The sequence below is a fragment of the Lemur catta genome, chromosome 12, assembly GCF_020740605.2.
Source record: "Lemur catta isolate mLemCat1 chromosome 12, mLemCat1.pri, whole genome shotgun sequence".
NCBI classification, from domain to species: Eukaryota; Metazoa; Chordata; class Mammalia; order Primates; family Lemuridae; genus Lemur; species Lemur catta.
Genome location: NC_059139.1, coordinates 28,104,127 through 28,118,183, shown reverse-complemented (window position 1 = coordinate 28,118,183; position 14,057 = coordinate 28,104,127). Strand labels below are relative to the sequence as shown.

The following is a 14,057-nucleotide window of genomic DNA, read 5'->3' as shown; positions in this document are numbered from 1 at the left end:
ACACAGTAGGCACCTAATGAATGGAATTGAAACCTTTTGGTTTTTTACACTCCTATTCACCAACACATTGCTCCAGTGAGGAGACTCCAGAGCAATAAATTTGTCACATGTGACAACTTTGAAATAAACAATTGAGAGAAACAATGATTTTCTTCCTACATTTTTCTTTATCTTCCAGATTCTAAAAAGATGGCCGTATAACATAATTTTAAAACATTTTTCTTCCACCATGGGTCTTGAAGAGATAGAAATATGATTAGATGGTAATTGAACAAAATATTCCCAGTTCCTCACTAAGTATGTGCTTTTTCAATCTCTGACTTCCTACCATGACAGCAGAGAGAGCTGACACAGAGCCCAGACAGGTAATGCCGGTGGTAAAGCTTGGGTCCATCATGAATGGGATCATTCCTCCCACGCTAGCAGCCAGCAAGCCAGCATTGAGCACGTGCCTTCCAGGTAGGAGGAGAGGGGCAGATTTCAGGATACCTAGAACCATCACATGGTATTCAGAATTGAGAACATGTAGTAAGACACCGCCTCACACACATGCAAGTATATGGCTTTTAATTCCAAACTACCAAAATTTAATAACATGGTATTTAAAATATCACTTTATATCACCAGATATGAAACATACAGGCAAATTAGAGTTGTTACAAGTAACAAACATTAATGGGGACAGGAAAAGTATGGTTCAACTTAACTGTTCTTTTCCCTACTTTGATCACATAAAAATTTCTTTACTCTTTGTCATGGAATATTAAAAGGTGATTTTTTTTTCTGTTTGACCAACACAGAAATTGTTAAGTGTAGTTTTTGTCTATTTAAAACTTCAGTATGAGTCCTTGCACATTAGCATTTCTGATTCTGTCAGCTGAGCTCAAGCAAGAAGAACCCTTGCTTGTTAGTTATTCCTAAAGACAAAGGATAAGATAAGAATGTTTGAGGCTTGACATTCTTTTATGATTTTTAAGTTTCATGGAAGTTCCCCACTTAATTTTAATGACTTTCTTATTGAGAGGCAAGACCATGTTTTTAAACCACAAACTACTTTCTCTAGAGACTCCCTTTTTGTGAAAACGCTGAAAGCAGCCTCTGTGGGCTTCCATTTTCATGACTGACTTTAGCAGCAGCAACAGTTGCCACGCTAGCTAAAGCCCTAAAATGTATATTTGTTTTCGAAATAAGTACTGCCTACAAATCACACACATTTATTCAATAAACTTCTCTCTATTCTGGAAAATGCAGTTTATTTCTGTGAACTCTATACAGACTTCCCTAGCCAAGAATTACGAACATGCTGTTTTGTTCATTTATATTATCAAATGTCAACTAGTCCCTCCATGCAAATTTCTGTGCACTAATTTCCGCCATTCCTGTCTGCAGAAGAAACAGCTTCAAAACTTTATGAGCCTTGAAAGGATCAAGAAGGGAAACCATCTTCATAGGGGAAAAAAAACTTTTACATATTTCTGAGTACTATACAAATACTCTTTACCTAACAATTTCTACTGTTAAGGTATTTTCTGAAATTGAAATGGATCTCTAAATACCCTAAATAACAGATGTTTACCTCCATATCACATTAAATCACTTACCCTGCAGTTTTCCATAAGCAACAAGAGACCCACTAAAGGTGACGCCACCAATGTAGGTGCCAAGATAGGCCACAATCTTGGTGAGATTTGCTGCTGCATCCATAGCAAAATGTGGATATTCTATAATGTACTCAGCTATGCAAGTGAGTACAGCTGCCAAACCCACTAAACTGTGGAAAGCAGCAACTAATTGAGGTAAATCAGAAATCTGAATGCGCTTGGCAATGGTCAATCCTGTTGGGAAATGAAAGTCAAAGAGAAATTAAAACTTGACAGACCTTTAAGAATTAACCACAACAAAAATCACCCTTAAGAGTTTCCATCTTTGTAATCAACAAATATTATCTAGTTCCAAGTATGGGCTAAATACTATCTACAGGGCTCTACAGAAGGCAAGGACACTGGCTATATACTGGTTGAGAATCACTTATCTGAAATCTTTGGAACCAGAAGTATACATAATGAGATATCTTGGGGACAGGACCCAAGTTTGAATACAAAATTCATTTATGATTCACATATACCTTATACACATAGCCTGAAGGTAATTTTACACAATGTTTTTAATGACTTTGTGCATGAAACAAAGTTTGTATTAAGTACTTATGTGTAGAATTTTCCACTTGTGGCATCATGTCAGCACTTAAAAAGTTTTGGATTTTGGAGCAATTTGATTTTAGGATTAGGGATGATCAACTTGTATATCCTTTCATACTAGCTGTTTTTCTCCACACACCTAATCATGGCTGAACTCCAACAAACCCAAACACACAGTATCAATGCATTCGTCTTCCCCTCACAAACTCCCAACCCTCCCCTAGCCAACACTTTGGATTACTTAGAGCTCCAATTAAATCCCCTTAAACTCTCCTCTCTAACCTAATGGGTGTGGTGCGCACCATCTGGGGGATGGACATACTTGAAGCTCTGAATCAGGTGGAGCAAAGGCAATATATGTAACCTAAACATTTGTATCCCCGTAATATACTGAAATAAAAAAAAATTCTCCCCCTATAACCCAGGCCCTCTTCTCTATAGTCAACGCTTGCTCCTGAGCACACAAGAAACATCTGGAATATGAAGATGGCCTAGTTTTTCAGGAAGGTGGGTGGGTGGGAGCCATGTCCAAAAGTAAAGAAATGCAAAAATTAGTAAATACCCAAATTAGAGGAGACTCTGAAGGAGTTTTATGGCTATAAGTAGGTGATATAGAAGGAATATGACTCAAAATATTTGCTAAGATCATGTCTAAAGGTTTTCCCGCTATGAACCTACAACACGAGCCATTTCCTTCAAGTGCCTCTCTATGGCTTATTAAGGACTCAAAGCTTTCCTGGGGAAGTATAAAAGTAGGCCTAAAGCTAATGTTGTGCCAGTAAATATTTAACCACGAGTTCTTGAGAAAAAAAGCATGTGTAGATATAAACTCATGAGTTTTTACTGATATAAAGGTATGTAGCACACAATTTTCAAATAATATTAATAATAAAATACACAATACTCTACATTATAAGTTCTATGTAGATAAATTGACTTTCATAGAATGTTTGATTTTTACTAAACTCTTATATCTGTACCAACCTAGTATTTGCAACAGACGAATGAGTACACTTCTGATATGAACATTGGTTGACATTTTTGTTTACTTTAACAAGTAAGATGATAGTAAAAAAAAAGATGTATGTATGTGAGAGCTTCATTTGTGAACCATGTAAGTGACTTCTTTGCTGAATCTGATAATAGTTTTCAAATACCAGAAGAAAATTTGCTCAATTTTTTGCGCTATTCACAATGTAATGGCTATAGTCAAAACACATTTTAAGCACAAGCTGCATTATTAACATTTTCTCCATTACTTTCGTAGGTCTGGACAATAAACAAAACAATAAATCCAACCCAGATTTGTAATATTTCTTTTTTTTCCAGAATATTATGGGGGTACAAATATTTTGGTTACATGAATCACTTTTCTACAGTTTGAGTCAAAGTTATAAGTGTGCCCATCACCCAGGTAATGTGTATTATACCCATTAGGTGTGAATTTACCCACTGTAGCATTTATTTCTATTTTGTAAATACTGCTACCAAGTCCAATTTCAACCTACCAACATGACGTCATTGAATATGAATTTGGAAAGAGATGCACAGTGGCCCACCATTACACAGTATTTCTATTATACACATACCATAGAAATAAATAGCTTCAAGGGCACAGATAATGAAATCTAGCAAATTAATTAGAAAATTATGAGGTTTTAGTATTATTATCTTTGTTTCTAATAAAATTAAAGCTTATATAATTTAATGTTTAATAATGGCTGTATTTAACCACCAGCTCCCAAAATTCCTGAAAATTTAACAATCAGTCCCTATACGCTATTGAATAAGATTAAAACAGTGATTTTTCAGCTGGCACATGTTTTTTCAAGTTTTTAACAGGTCTATGAAACAGAATCTTCTGCTGTTATTTATACTCAGCAGAACAAAAGACAAGCCTATATATAGTACATAAGTATTCCATTCCCCCATTCTACTTTCAGCTAACTGGACACAGTAAAGGAAAATAAGAATTGAGTACAAGGTGTTTTTTAGCCCACTCTATTGCCTCAGTTGATGCACTTACTTCATGGTTTAAAATGTTTGTATTTGAATAAGAATTATACCAACTGCAATAAATTTTACCAGAATAATATTGAAACAATTTCCATTAAGGCAATTTAATTATTTCATCAAATGGGCTTCAAACAAAAATATACATTCAGAAAGTAGAGTTCACACAAACTGCTTACCAATGGTGCCACCCAAAGCCATCGCTCCAGACATCTGAGCTAACAATTCTGGGCCAGGTTTTAGGCCTCCAAGAGTGGCTGCCAGGCCTCCAGCAACCCCAATCATGCCCAATGCGTTGCCAAGACGAGCTGTTCCCTGAGTGGAAAGGCCAGCCAGGGCACCAACACAGCACAAACCTGAGCCTAGGTACATGATCTTTTCAAAGGAAAGGGGAGAGAGAGAGATTATTAACCTTCAGTCCATTAGCTTAGAGAGGATCTCTCTCTCTATCTCTCTCTCTTTCTCTCTCTCTCTCTCTCTCTCTCTCTCTCTCTCTCTCTCTCTCTCTCGGAAGCATGATTGTCTAAGGACAATTTTAAATTCAGACAATAGACGGACAAATCTGAACTCCTAATATTTCAATATATTTTCCTACCTATCAGGAATATTAACATATTAAATACTTGACATTGTATTTGCAATTATAACATTTATGTAAATTGGTTTCTTCTGGATTTGACATCATGCACACACACACACACACACACACACACACACACACACACACACACACACACACATATATATAAAAGTACCTAAATTTAAATGGACTTATTATCGGATCTGAAAACACTAAACCTGACCAAACACTGTAAAAGAGCCAAGCCCTGATGTAAGTGCCAGGGACTGTGCCATATACTTATGTTGTAACTTAGCCTCATGACAACCACAAGAGGAAAAAAATCATTATCCTAATTTTACAAAAGAGAAAATGGAAGCTTAAAGAGGTTGCATAATTTCTCCAAGGTCAAATGATCAATAAATGGCAAATCTAGAATTTAGACTTGTGGCTCTCTGACTCACTGCTCCAACTCTCCTCAAAAAAGATTTTGTTCATTCAACAAATACTGCACTTGGGAACACAGAAGAAACCAAAGAGACAGTCATTGAAAGGAAATGGAAAATACAGAGTTCAGAACAAAGTTGAGGCTCTACTATATTTCGAGTTGGAACTTTCAAAGTTCAACTTGATTATTTCTGTTTTTCCATACATAACTTTTCAACTATCTTTTTTTGGATGAATTGGCATAACATCTCTTGGTAACAAGAGATGATATGCTGAATTTGTACAGGAAGTGGGGAAAAAACTAATAGTACTTAATAACAAAAATGTTTCAAACTTTTTACTGATTATTTCATTGTATCTATATAATAATCCAGCTAGGTACATCAAAAAGATACTAATAACTTTCTCAACTCTTTTTACACGGAAAATTTAGAAATGAACAGGTAAACCTATATTTAAGCTCAGTTAGCAGGCAAAGCTGTCTCTAGAATCCAGGGTCCTGATCCTTAGGAGACAGGAATGCTTTGTTTGACCAAGTGTTTCCAGGGTTATTATTGTATGTGCTTAATAAAGGAGTTGTATTTGCTTGACAATTTGAATTTTGATAACTAATAATGTTAAATCTAGCAAGGAAGAGAATACCGTAGTAAAAATACAGTCTTTCAAAAGAGCTTCTTACTTGTTCGATGTTGTAACCACTGTAGAGGGTAACTAAATATCCACCAACAAAGGTGCCAGCAGGGAGCAGATACAGGTAGTTGTATTCTGGGGGATCAGTGGGGCGCTTGAACATGTCCAGCATTCTCTGAGTCACCAGAAAGCCACCTTATCAAAGCAAAGGGAATAAAAAACATAAACAGGTATTTCATTGAACCACATGATTTTTTTTTAAGTGCTACAATTTTTCTATTTTAAGCACATCTTTATTACCCAGGGATAAACATAATTTTAAGTAACATTTTAGGACCTCAAAATTTAAAGTCATTCTATTATTCAAGCCAATTCCATTGGAGTGGGAAACAAAACATTGAATATACTCAGGAAGAAAACTTGCTATCAGAATGCAAAACCAACTATTTCTGCATGACTAAAAGTAAATAGCCATTTAAAAAGCCTGGGAATGCAAAAGATCAAAGGTCAGTATTTTTTTCTAATAGGTTATTTATTTGTTAAACCCTGTAATAAATGGTAAAAAGAAAAAAAAACACCATATCAATAGGCACCAGGTTTCTTGGACATATTAAAGAATTTTTAGCTATAAAATAGCATCAAATGGGTCTCATAACATGAGTGATGTGCTAGGCTTTCAGTTTTCAACAACAAACACTGGCTGGGATGAGGCAAAAGACTCAAATTTTATCTAAAACTACACTCATTTATAGATGCAAGTCAACTTAATTCAAAACTATGCATTCAATAACTTTCTAGTTAACTTGCAGCAAGACATCATTTTGTTTGTTTTAGGGCATAAGGGGTTGTTCTTTTATCAAGAAAGTTTCTAAAAATTACAGATGGGCAAAATAACTAATTTTCTTTCACAAAGAGCATTTATGGTTTAAGTGAAACATTTTTTTAAAGGCACAATTAGATGCTTAAAATCAGAATGTCTATTGTATACTGATTTATATTTGCTTATATCTCCATTAAAAATAGCACTCTGGGTCCTTTTACCATCATCATACCTGCAATGTTGACTGAGGATATGAATGTAGCAAGAGCAGCAAGGCCCTGAGAAGTTGTGGAAGGATACAAATGTCCTCCCATCAGTGCCAACCCACCAACTGCAGTCAACCCTAGAAAGAAAGCATCAACACGGTGATTGCAGTGACAATGCCAAATCAAATGTCATAGCTGAAGGACCTCACATACATAGATGCATAAAGCAGAAAGTTCTCAATTAAAAACCAAGGCAGCTATCTTGCACCTTCATTAAAATGATATACACAATTTTCCTGATGAAGACTGCTGACAATACACCTTCACATTCACATCATTCTCACTTGAAGTACTACTGTGGGCAAAGGGTTGACAAAACCTTTTCTCCTTCTGCATAAGAATCTCACCTGCTTTAACTTTCTAGCTGTGTCCCTCTAATAGATATAAATCAACAATGTCACAGACAACATCTGCTTACGGTAAAAAGTGACCCTTGGTGGATAACTTGCATCTAAACTAGAAGGAACTATTCATGAACTATAAATGCCTGATGGGAATGCCCAGCTTTGGGCTTTCCTGGCTACAGTACCTCTTGGAACTGGACATGTTCCCTGCAGAGATCCTGGAAGCTATGCCCATGGCAATGTTGTAAGAGATGACTAAGGGCTCTGAAGCTTCCAGGCCTGGGCAGCTCCCACACTTGTGCAATGTGGGACTCATTCCCTCATATCTGAACCATCACAGGCGCCCAAAGAAAATAGCTCCCAGGCATCCGTGTGGACTGCTGCACAGACTGCTAAGAAGACTCACACCAAAGAGAAACATCGGATGCTGCCCCACTGGCAAGCTGCATCTCCTGCCCCTACGCTTCACAGTAAACCTGGTGCCACATGGGGCCTACTCTTGCCTTACAAGGCTGCGTGTTGAGTTGAATCTAAGAAGAGCCCCTGAAGGATGTTGCAGCTATGATTCTGTGAAACACTGGTTTTCAAATGTTACCAATAGAATCCTTTCCTTAAAGGAAATCATACCTGAAAGAAATAACAGTGGCTCTGCACTGCTTGAAATGGGGGCAGCCCAGAGGGCTGACACACTCCCACAGCCTCCTACATCACACCCCATATCTCACACCCTCTGGAAGCCCCCGAGTCACCACAATAACCGCCTCAGATGCCAAGTGAGGCAACTTGAAAACACAAACTTCATAAACCTCACTGATAGCACTCCTAGAGCTGAATAAACCTATGATAACTTGAGATAAGGAAAAACAAAAGAGGAACAAACCTGAGATTGCATTAGTCACAGACATCAGTGGTGAGTGGAGGGCAGGGGTCACTCCCCAGACAGTGTGGTAGCCCACAATGCCAGCCAAGCCGAAAGTAGTCACCATCTGAGAAAAGGCTAGATTGGGGGACACCATGCCCAAACCCAGCATTGCCGTGAGACCTAGAGAAAGAGGGTAAAGAATGTGAGCTGACATCTAGTTATCTCAGTAAGATTTAAAGCACACACACTCTCACACACAAATATATGGAATAGTCAATGCTTTTAAATTCCACTCCCTTGCTGGTAATAAACACATGTTTTAGACATTTGATGACTGAGAAGCAGAGAGGAATATGGGGGGAAATACTGTGGACAAAACCCAACTTTCTGAACACCCCCAAATAAATTGTAAAGATGTACTAATATATATGAGTCACCTTAATAACAATTTGCACATTTTCCTCTGTGTAGCTTATCCTCTTCCCTGTTTTAACTTTCATTGACAATGCCACGTGTTTACACAAGAATTTTTATTCCAGAATTACAGGCCTATAGAGGATCTACCAAAGCATTTTCTAACTGGGCAAGACACAACCTTTAAAAGACAAACTTTTATGAGGCCAATTTTATGTCACTCAGATTTGGCTGAGGAAGAGAAGTTTTAAAAGAGTAGGAAGAATTTCATTCACTCCAGCACCTCCCCAAAACATATGGCGTCCACCCACCCGGGACACAGTTTTGCAATTGCTCCTGAATCTGGACTGGACTGCTGGCTAGGGCAGTCAGCTCCAGCCTCAACACCAAGTCAGCAAACAGGATTGTACAAAGAAAAGGGGAAAAAATACAAATTAAATTAAGAATGTGCAGAATACAGTCAGGTCTGAACATACATCTTTAATTACTGCCTTCCTTAATAGTAAACATGTGGACGGCTGTTCTGGGTCAGCAAAAACAGAATGACAGTGGGTGACCATGGACCTGGATGTTAACATTCCTCAGAAAGGTACCCTTTTTCCTGATTATGAACTATTACTTTAGCAGTGGCACAACTGGCATATCTAGGAATTGACATTAGTTCTACAGAGAGAAAAGAAAACAAATACATACTGTGAGGAATGCTATTCAAATAGACTCCTAATACATATAGAGGAAAAATACATTTTTTTAATATTAAGGAAGAAGTTCGAGGTAAAGAAAAATATAAGGCCATCCATCTTTTTATTCACTGGACGATGCCATTGTCACATCTATTAAAAAGCAATATACCTTGACTCAACAAATATAAGAGGAACCTAGAAAAATAAATCATTATGTATGCCTTGCTATATTTTCTTACAAATTTCTAAGAGAAATGGAAATTTACAATCATATTCATAATATTCTCCATGTACAATACAATAATCTAGTTTATTTTTTTTTAAACAAATGAGTGCAAGTAGGGACACTACTCCATCTATTCACAACTAGAGGCATTTTCGGTCATTTTGCTGAGACTTGCTCTTTATTCAAGGAGAGTTACATGTTTGGCTTTAAAACATCTGGACTCACATGGGAATCTGGAGAATGCTGAGGCTACAAGAATTCTATGTGCCTGGTGCTGGTCCTTAATTCTTTATAGTTTGTGTTTTTTTTTTGTTTTTCTTTTGGCTCTAAGTATACCTAATACTTTAAATTCATTCTGTGAGAGAAAAACCAATTTAAAATCAAATATCCATATTTCAGGCTCTAACAATACATAGCCAGAATGAATATTATCATTTCACTATAATTATTTAGTGTTTTCATAAAGACAAATTTAAAAACAAAGATTTGTGCTATATTGTAAAGAAAGATCAAAATATTAAAAGCGAATTTTTTTACTAGGTGAATAACTTAGAATGTCAATCAAATGTTCAAAGGCTATACCTTGCATCATAGTGTTTATTCTTCAAAACAAACATTTGGGACCCTAGTCTTACCCAAGTGTGCAGATAATCACAACTGGAGTTTTACAAAGCACAAAAAAACCCCTATATTTTATTTGCACTTAATACCAGCACAATCTGACATACATCATTACTCAATATATTTGACGTAGATAAAAATACTGACTATATTTAAAATGCTTTCTATAAAAGGAAAAGTGTTAATAGCCTGCATATTCTTTCACATGCCTTTATTCCAGTATTTAGCACACAGTGCCTGCATCTCTTGAGTTGATCAGTGCCGTGTCTACCTTCATACAGGTGGGACAAGTAACACGTTGGTGAAAAATCAGGTCTGTCAGGACCATTTACTAACGAATCCAAAGGACAACAGCATTTCACTTACTAATTTTGACAATTAATACATTACTTGCAAAATTCAAACAATCGGGACTAAACACTAATTAATGGGATCCTCACCTGCTGTATATGCAGAAGCCGTTGTCATTGTCCTCCTGAAGGGTGTAATGGTAGCTGCTTTTTCAGCTTCCAGCTCAGCCACCGTTTTCTGTTTTACTGGGGCACCTTGAGGAATATTTTTCGGTGTGGGAGCTGGGAAAATCACTTCACCATCCTAACAGAGATTAGAAAGTGGCATTTTTTTAAAAAGTCAATCCAGCATTTCAAAACCACTTATAGAATATAGCTTACTATCTAAACAAAACCTGTTCTCTTAAATATAATTTTATATAAATTCATATAATTTGTAACATTTTATATAAATATGTAACACATATATAAATATGTTTGTGTTACACATACATAGATACATAATTTGTATGTGTATAGGACACGTATGCAAAAATGCTAATCAAACCTTTAAAAGTAGATAGGCAGGGAGAGTGTTTAATTTTTTCTATATTCAATTTCTGCTTGTTTCTGTTTTCTCAAAAGCAATGTATATTTTCAGTGATCCGTGTACTTAAGTCTTTGAAATATTTTTCTTTGAATCGTTCTGCATATTTAAACAATTTTTATTGGCATAAACCTGGCATATCTATACTTTATTAAAATATATCTCAATTCCAAAAGAGGATTCTTCCATAAACAGAAATCGTAAAACAAATTTACATTAAAAACAAGAAGGAACAGATTTCTTTACTTACCTTCATGACTACAGTTCCTCTAATGACGTGACCCATTGTACCAAAGTCAAAATCATCTTTCACTTCAAAATAAAAATTATCTTTGTCTGGGCTGATGGCCTTCAGGAGTTTGGTGATGTTGTTGGAATACAGGGTGCTGGCCTGAGTGGCCATTCGGCTGGGAAGGTCTGTGTAGCCTATGTGAGTAATTCCCTAAATGAACGAAATTATAGTCAAAAAGGTCTATTACCCTATGCTCACATTCTTTCTAGGACAATTCTCATTCACAGTCAATGTTAAATTTTGAAATTGTATATATTTATAAGTATATACATATACTCACAAATATGAAGCCATTATTTCAAAAGGATACTTAAATGGGCCTATTTTTGATTTTAAAAAATGTCAGGCTTCAATTTCTGCAAATATTTAAAAGAATAAACACCCCCTCATAAATCACCAAAGATAAGAGAATTGATTCACAGACAATGCTTTTTGTTATACCTTATGAATATATAGTTCTCCTGGCTTAGTGGTTTCAAAGTTTCCGCCAGCCTCAGCAGCTAAATCCACAACAACTGAACCTTCCTTCATTGACTCAATCATTTCTTTACTAAATAAAACTGGAGCTTTTTTACCTAATAAAATAAAAAAAATACAAATTATAATTTGCTAGAGTCTTACATTCTTCTAATTATTACAGCAGTCTCTAGGCATTCAGGAATTTAACATCTGAAATTTTAACTCTTTCCATGAGATCCCTAAAGACCATAACACAGGTGAGATTAGTCATTCTCCTATGAAAAAAATACAGAGGCCAGGCACAATGGCTCATGCCTGTAATCCCAGCACTTTGGAAAGCTGAGGTGGGAGGATCACTTGAGGCCAGGAGTTTGAGACCAGCCTGGACAACAGAGCAAGACCCCATATCTTAAAATGAAAAAAAAGGAAAGGGGCCGGGCACGGTGGCTCACACCTGTAATCCTAGCCCTCTGGGAGGCCGAGGCGGGTGGATCACTCAAGGTCAGGAGTTCAAGACCAGCCTGAGTGAGACCCCGTCTCTACTAAAAATAGAAATATATTATCTGGACAACTAAAAATATATATATAGAAAAAATTAGCGGGGCATGGTGGTGCATGCCTGTAGTCCCAGCTACTTGGAAGGCTGAGGCAGTAGGATTGCTTAAGCCCAGGAGTTTGAGGTTGCTGTGAGCTAGGCTGACGCCACGGCACTCACTCTAGCCCAGGCAACAGAGCGAGACTCTGTTTCAAAAAAAAAAAAAAAAAAGAAAAAGGAAAGGAAGAAAGGAAGAAAGAAAAGGAAAGGAAAGAAAAAGGGTAGGGGAGGAGAGGGGAGTGGAGGGGAAGGAAAAAAAAAGAAAGAAATAGGAGCTACAAAGCCAGAGTGAAGGAGGGAGCTATGTGGCCAGTGACCAAGCGCTGCCACCTGCTCAGCACAAGACTCTCAGCACTGCTCTCCCCAGCTGATCTATATCCAGTACCATTTACAAAGGGATAAACAGTTTACTTGTTTTTCTAAAAGTACATAATAATAAGCCATTATGGAAACTATGTGCACCCAAATCGAACAACTCATAAAGTTCACAAATGTTGAGAGTATATTCAGTACTAAATTATGAATTACAAAATAGAATATTTTCAATCGTCTTAACAAATGTCACCAGATTTTCCAACACATTATATCATCCTTCCTTAATTTAACACAGGATGAATTTGAGGAGAGAAACGGAAAGTGCCAAGAAATCAAAACAGTGGGATACCACAGCTCCAAAAAGTGTATTTTGAATCCTTCACACACTTTTATTTCCACTCAACGACTATTTATTTTGTGCCTGTGGCAAGTTAAACCCTCTCTACACCTGATGCTGGGAATACAGTGGTAGAGAAACAACAAAGGTCCCTGTTCTCACTGTGCGCATTCTCTTCATGTGATACTTCACATTTTAAATTCACAATGTGTTTTAAGAAATCTACTAATTCTTCTGTGGAAGATAAAGCCCCAAACATTAGGATTTTTCAAGCCAACATATATCAGTAAGCATGTTCAACAGGGGCTCAAGCTGTCAGCATATTATTATGTTCACATTTCATAAAACAATGCAAGTACCAAAACCGAAAGAAAAAGGAAACAAACTTGTAGGATTAGTAGTATGAAAGCAGAGCGTTAATAGCTTATTTTTACCTCTTCTTTTGAAAGCTTTCAATTCCATTTACAGAATTTTAGTAAAAACGCATCAATTTTATAAATGGAAATGATAAGAAATAAAATTCACATTATACTCACATGTTTTTAATCCACTTGACTGGAATACATATGATTCAAAAAGGAACATTTATTTGTAGCACATGTGAAAAAAAAGTTGTAAAGATACACGCAGGGCATTTATGTAGTACCTCATTCATTTTGCCTCAACCTTCATACTTCCAAAATAAAGCCCAAACCCTAAGGCATCTACTACTGAAGGCCTTCCTCCCTGGGTTGAAGAGCTCTCTCTAACGTGCCCTCTCACTACTGCCCCATTGGACCTTCTACTCTAGCCACCCTGGCCTCACTGCCATGTGATTTGTTAGATGATCTCTGGTTCTTTCTTCTGAATCTCCTGGAAGGGGCAGGAATCAAGAGACATTTTCCCCAAAGACAACATCCTGAAGTCCTAGTAGATTCACCACTCCTCAAATTCTCGGGCAGTATTCCTTTCATCTACCTTCCCCACTGGAGTCTAACAAAGGCACCTTGAATACTTAACTTTACTCAACCATGAGATTTGAGGAAGCAAATCACATACATCTGAGGACTCTTCCCAAAATCAGCTCTTCAGTGATTTCTAGTTATGATGGATCGCATGGC

The 14,057-nt window shown here is 36.8% G+C and overlaps 1 protein-coding gene across 4 annotated transcripts in view; it reads right to left on the bottom strand.

Annotated features, from left to right (window-relative positions):
• NNT (nicotinamide nucleotide transhydrogenase) overlaps nt 1-14,057 on the bottom strand; it is a 107,947-nt gene that overhangs the window by 35,522 nt on the left and 58,368 nt on the right. For all 4 annotated transcript variants that reach the window (XM_045566163.1, XM_045566161.1, XM_045566162.1 and 1 more), the window contains exons 8-16: nt 11,693-11,826; nt 11,210-11,401; nt 10,524-10,677; nt 8,158-8,319; nt 6,900-7,010; nt 5,897-6,042; nt 4,391-4,586; nt 1,602-1,835; nt 329-489 (exon numbers count right to left, since the gene is read on the bottom strand). In XM_045566163.1, the coding sequence (XP_045422119.1) occupies nt 329-489; nt 1,602-1,835; nt 4,391-4,586; nt 5,897-6,042; nt 6,900-7,010; nt 8,158-8,319; nt 10,524-10,677; nt 11,210-11,401; nt 11,693-11,826 (1,490 nt within the window). The remainder of the gene's footprint in view (nt 1-328; nt 490-1,601; nt 1,836-4,390; nt 4,587-5,896; nt 6,043-6,899; nt 7,011-8,157; nt 8,320-10,523; nt 10,678-11,209; nt 11,402-11,692; nt 11,827-14,057) is intronic.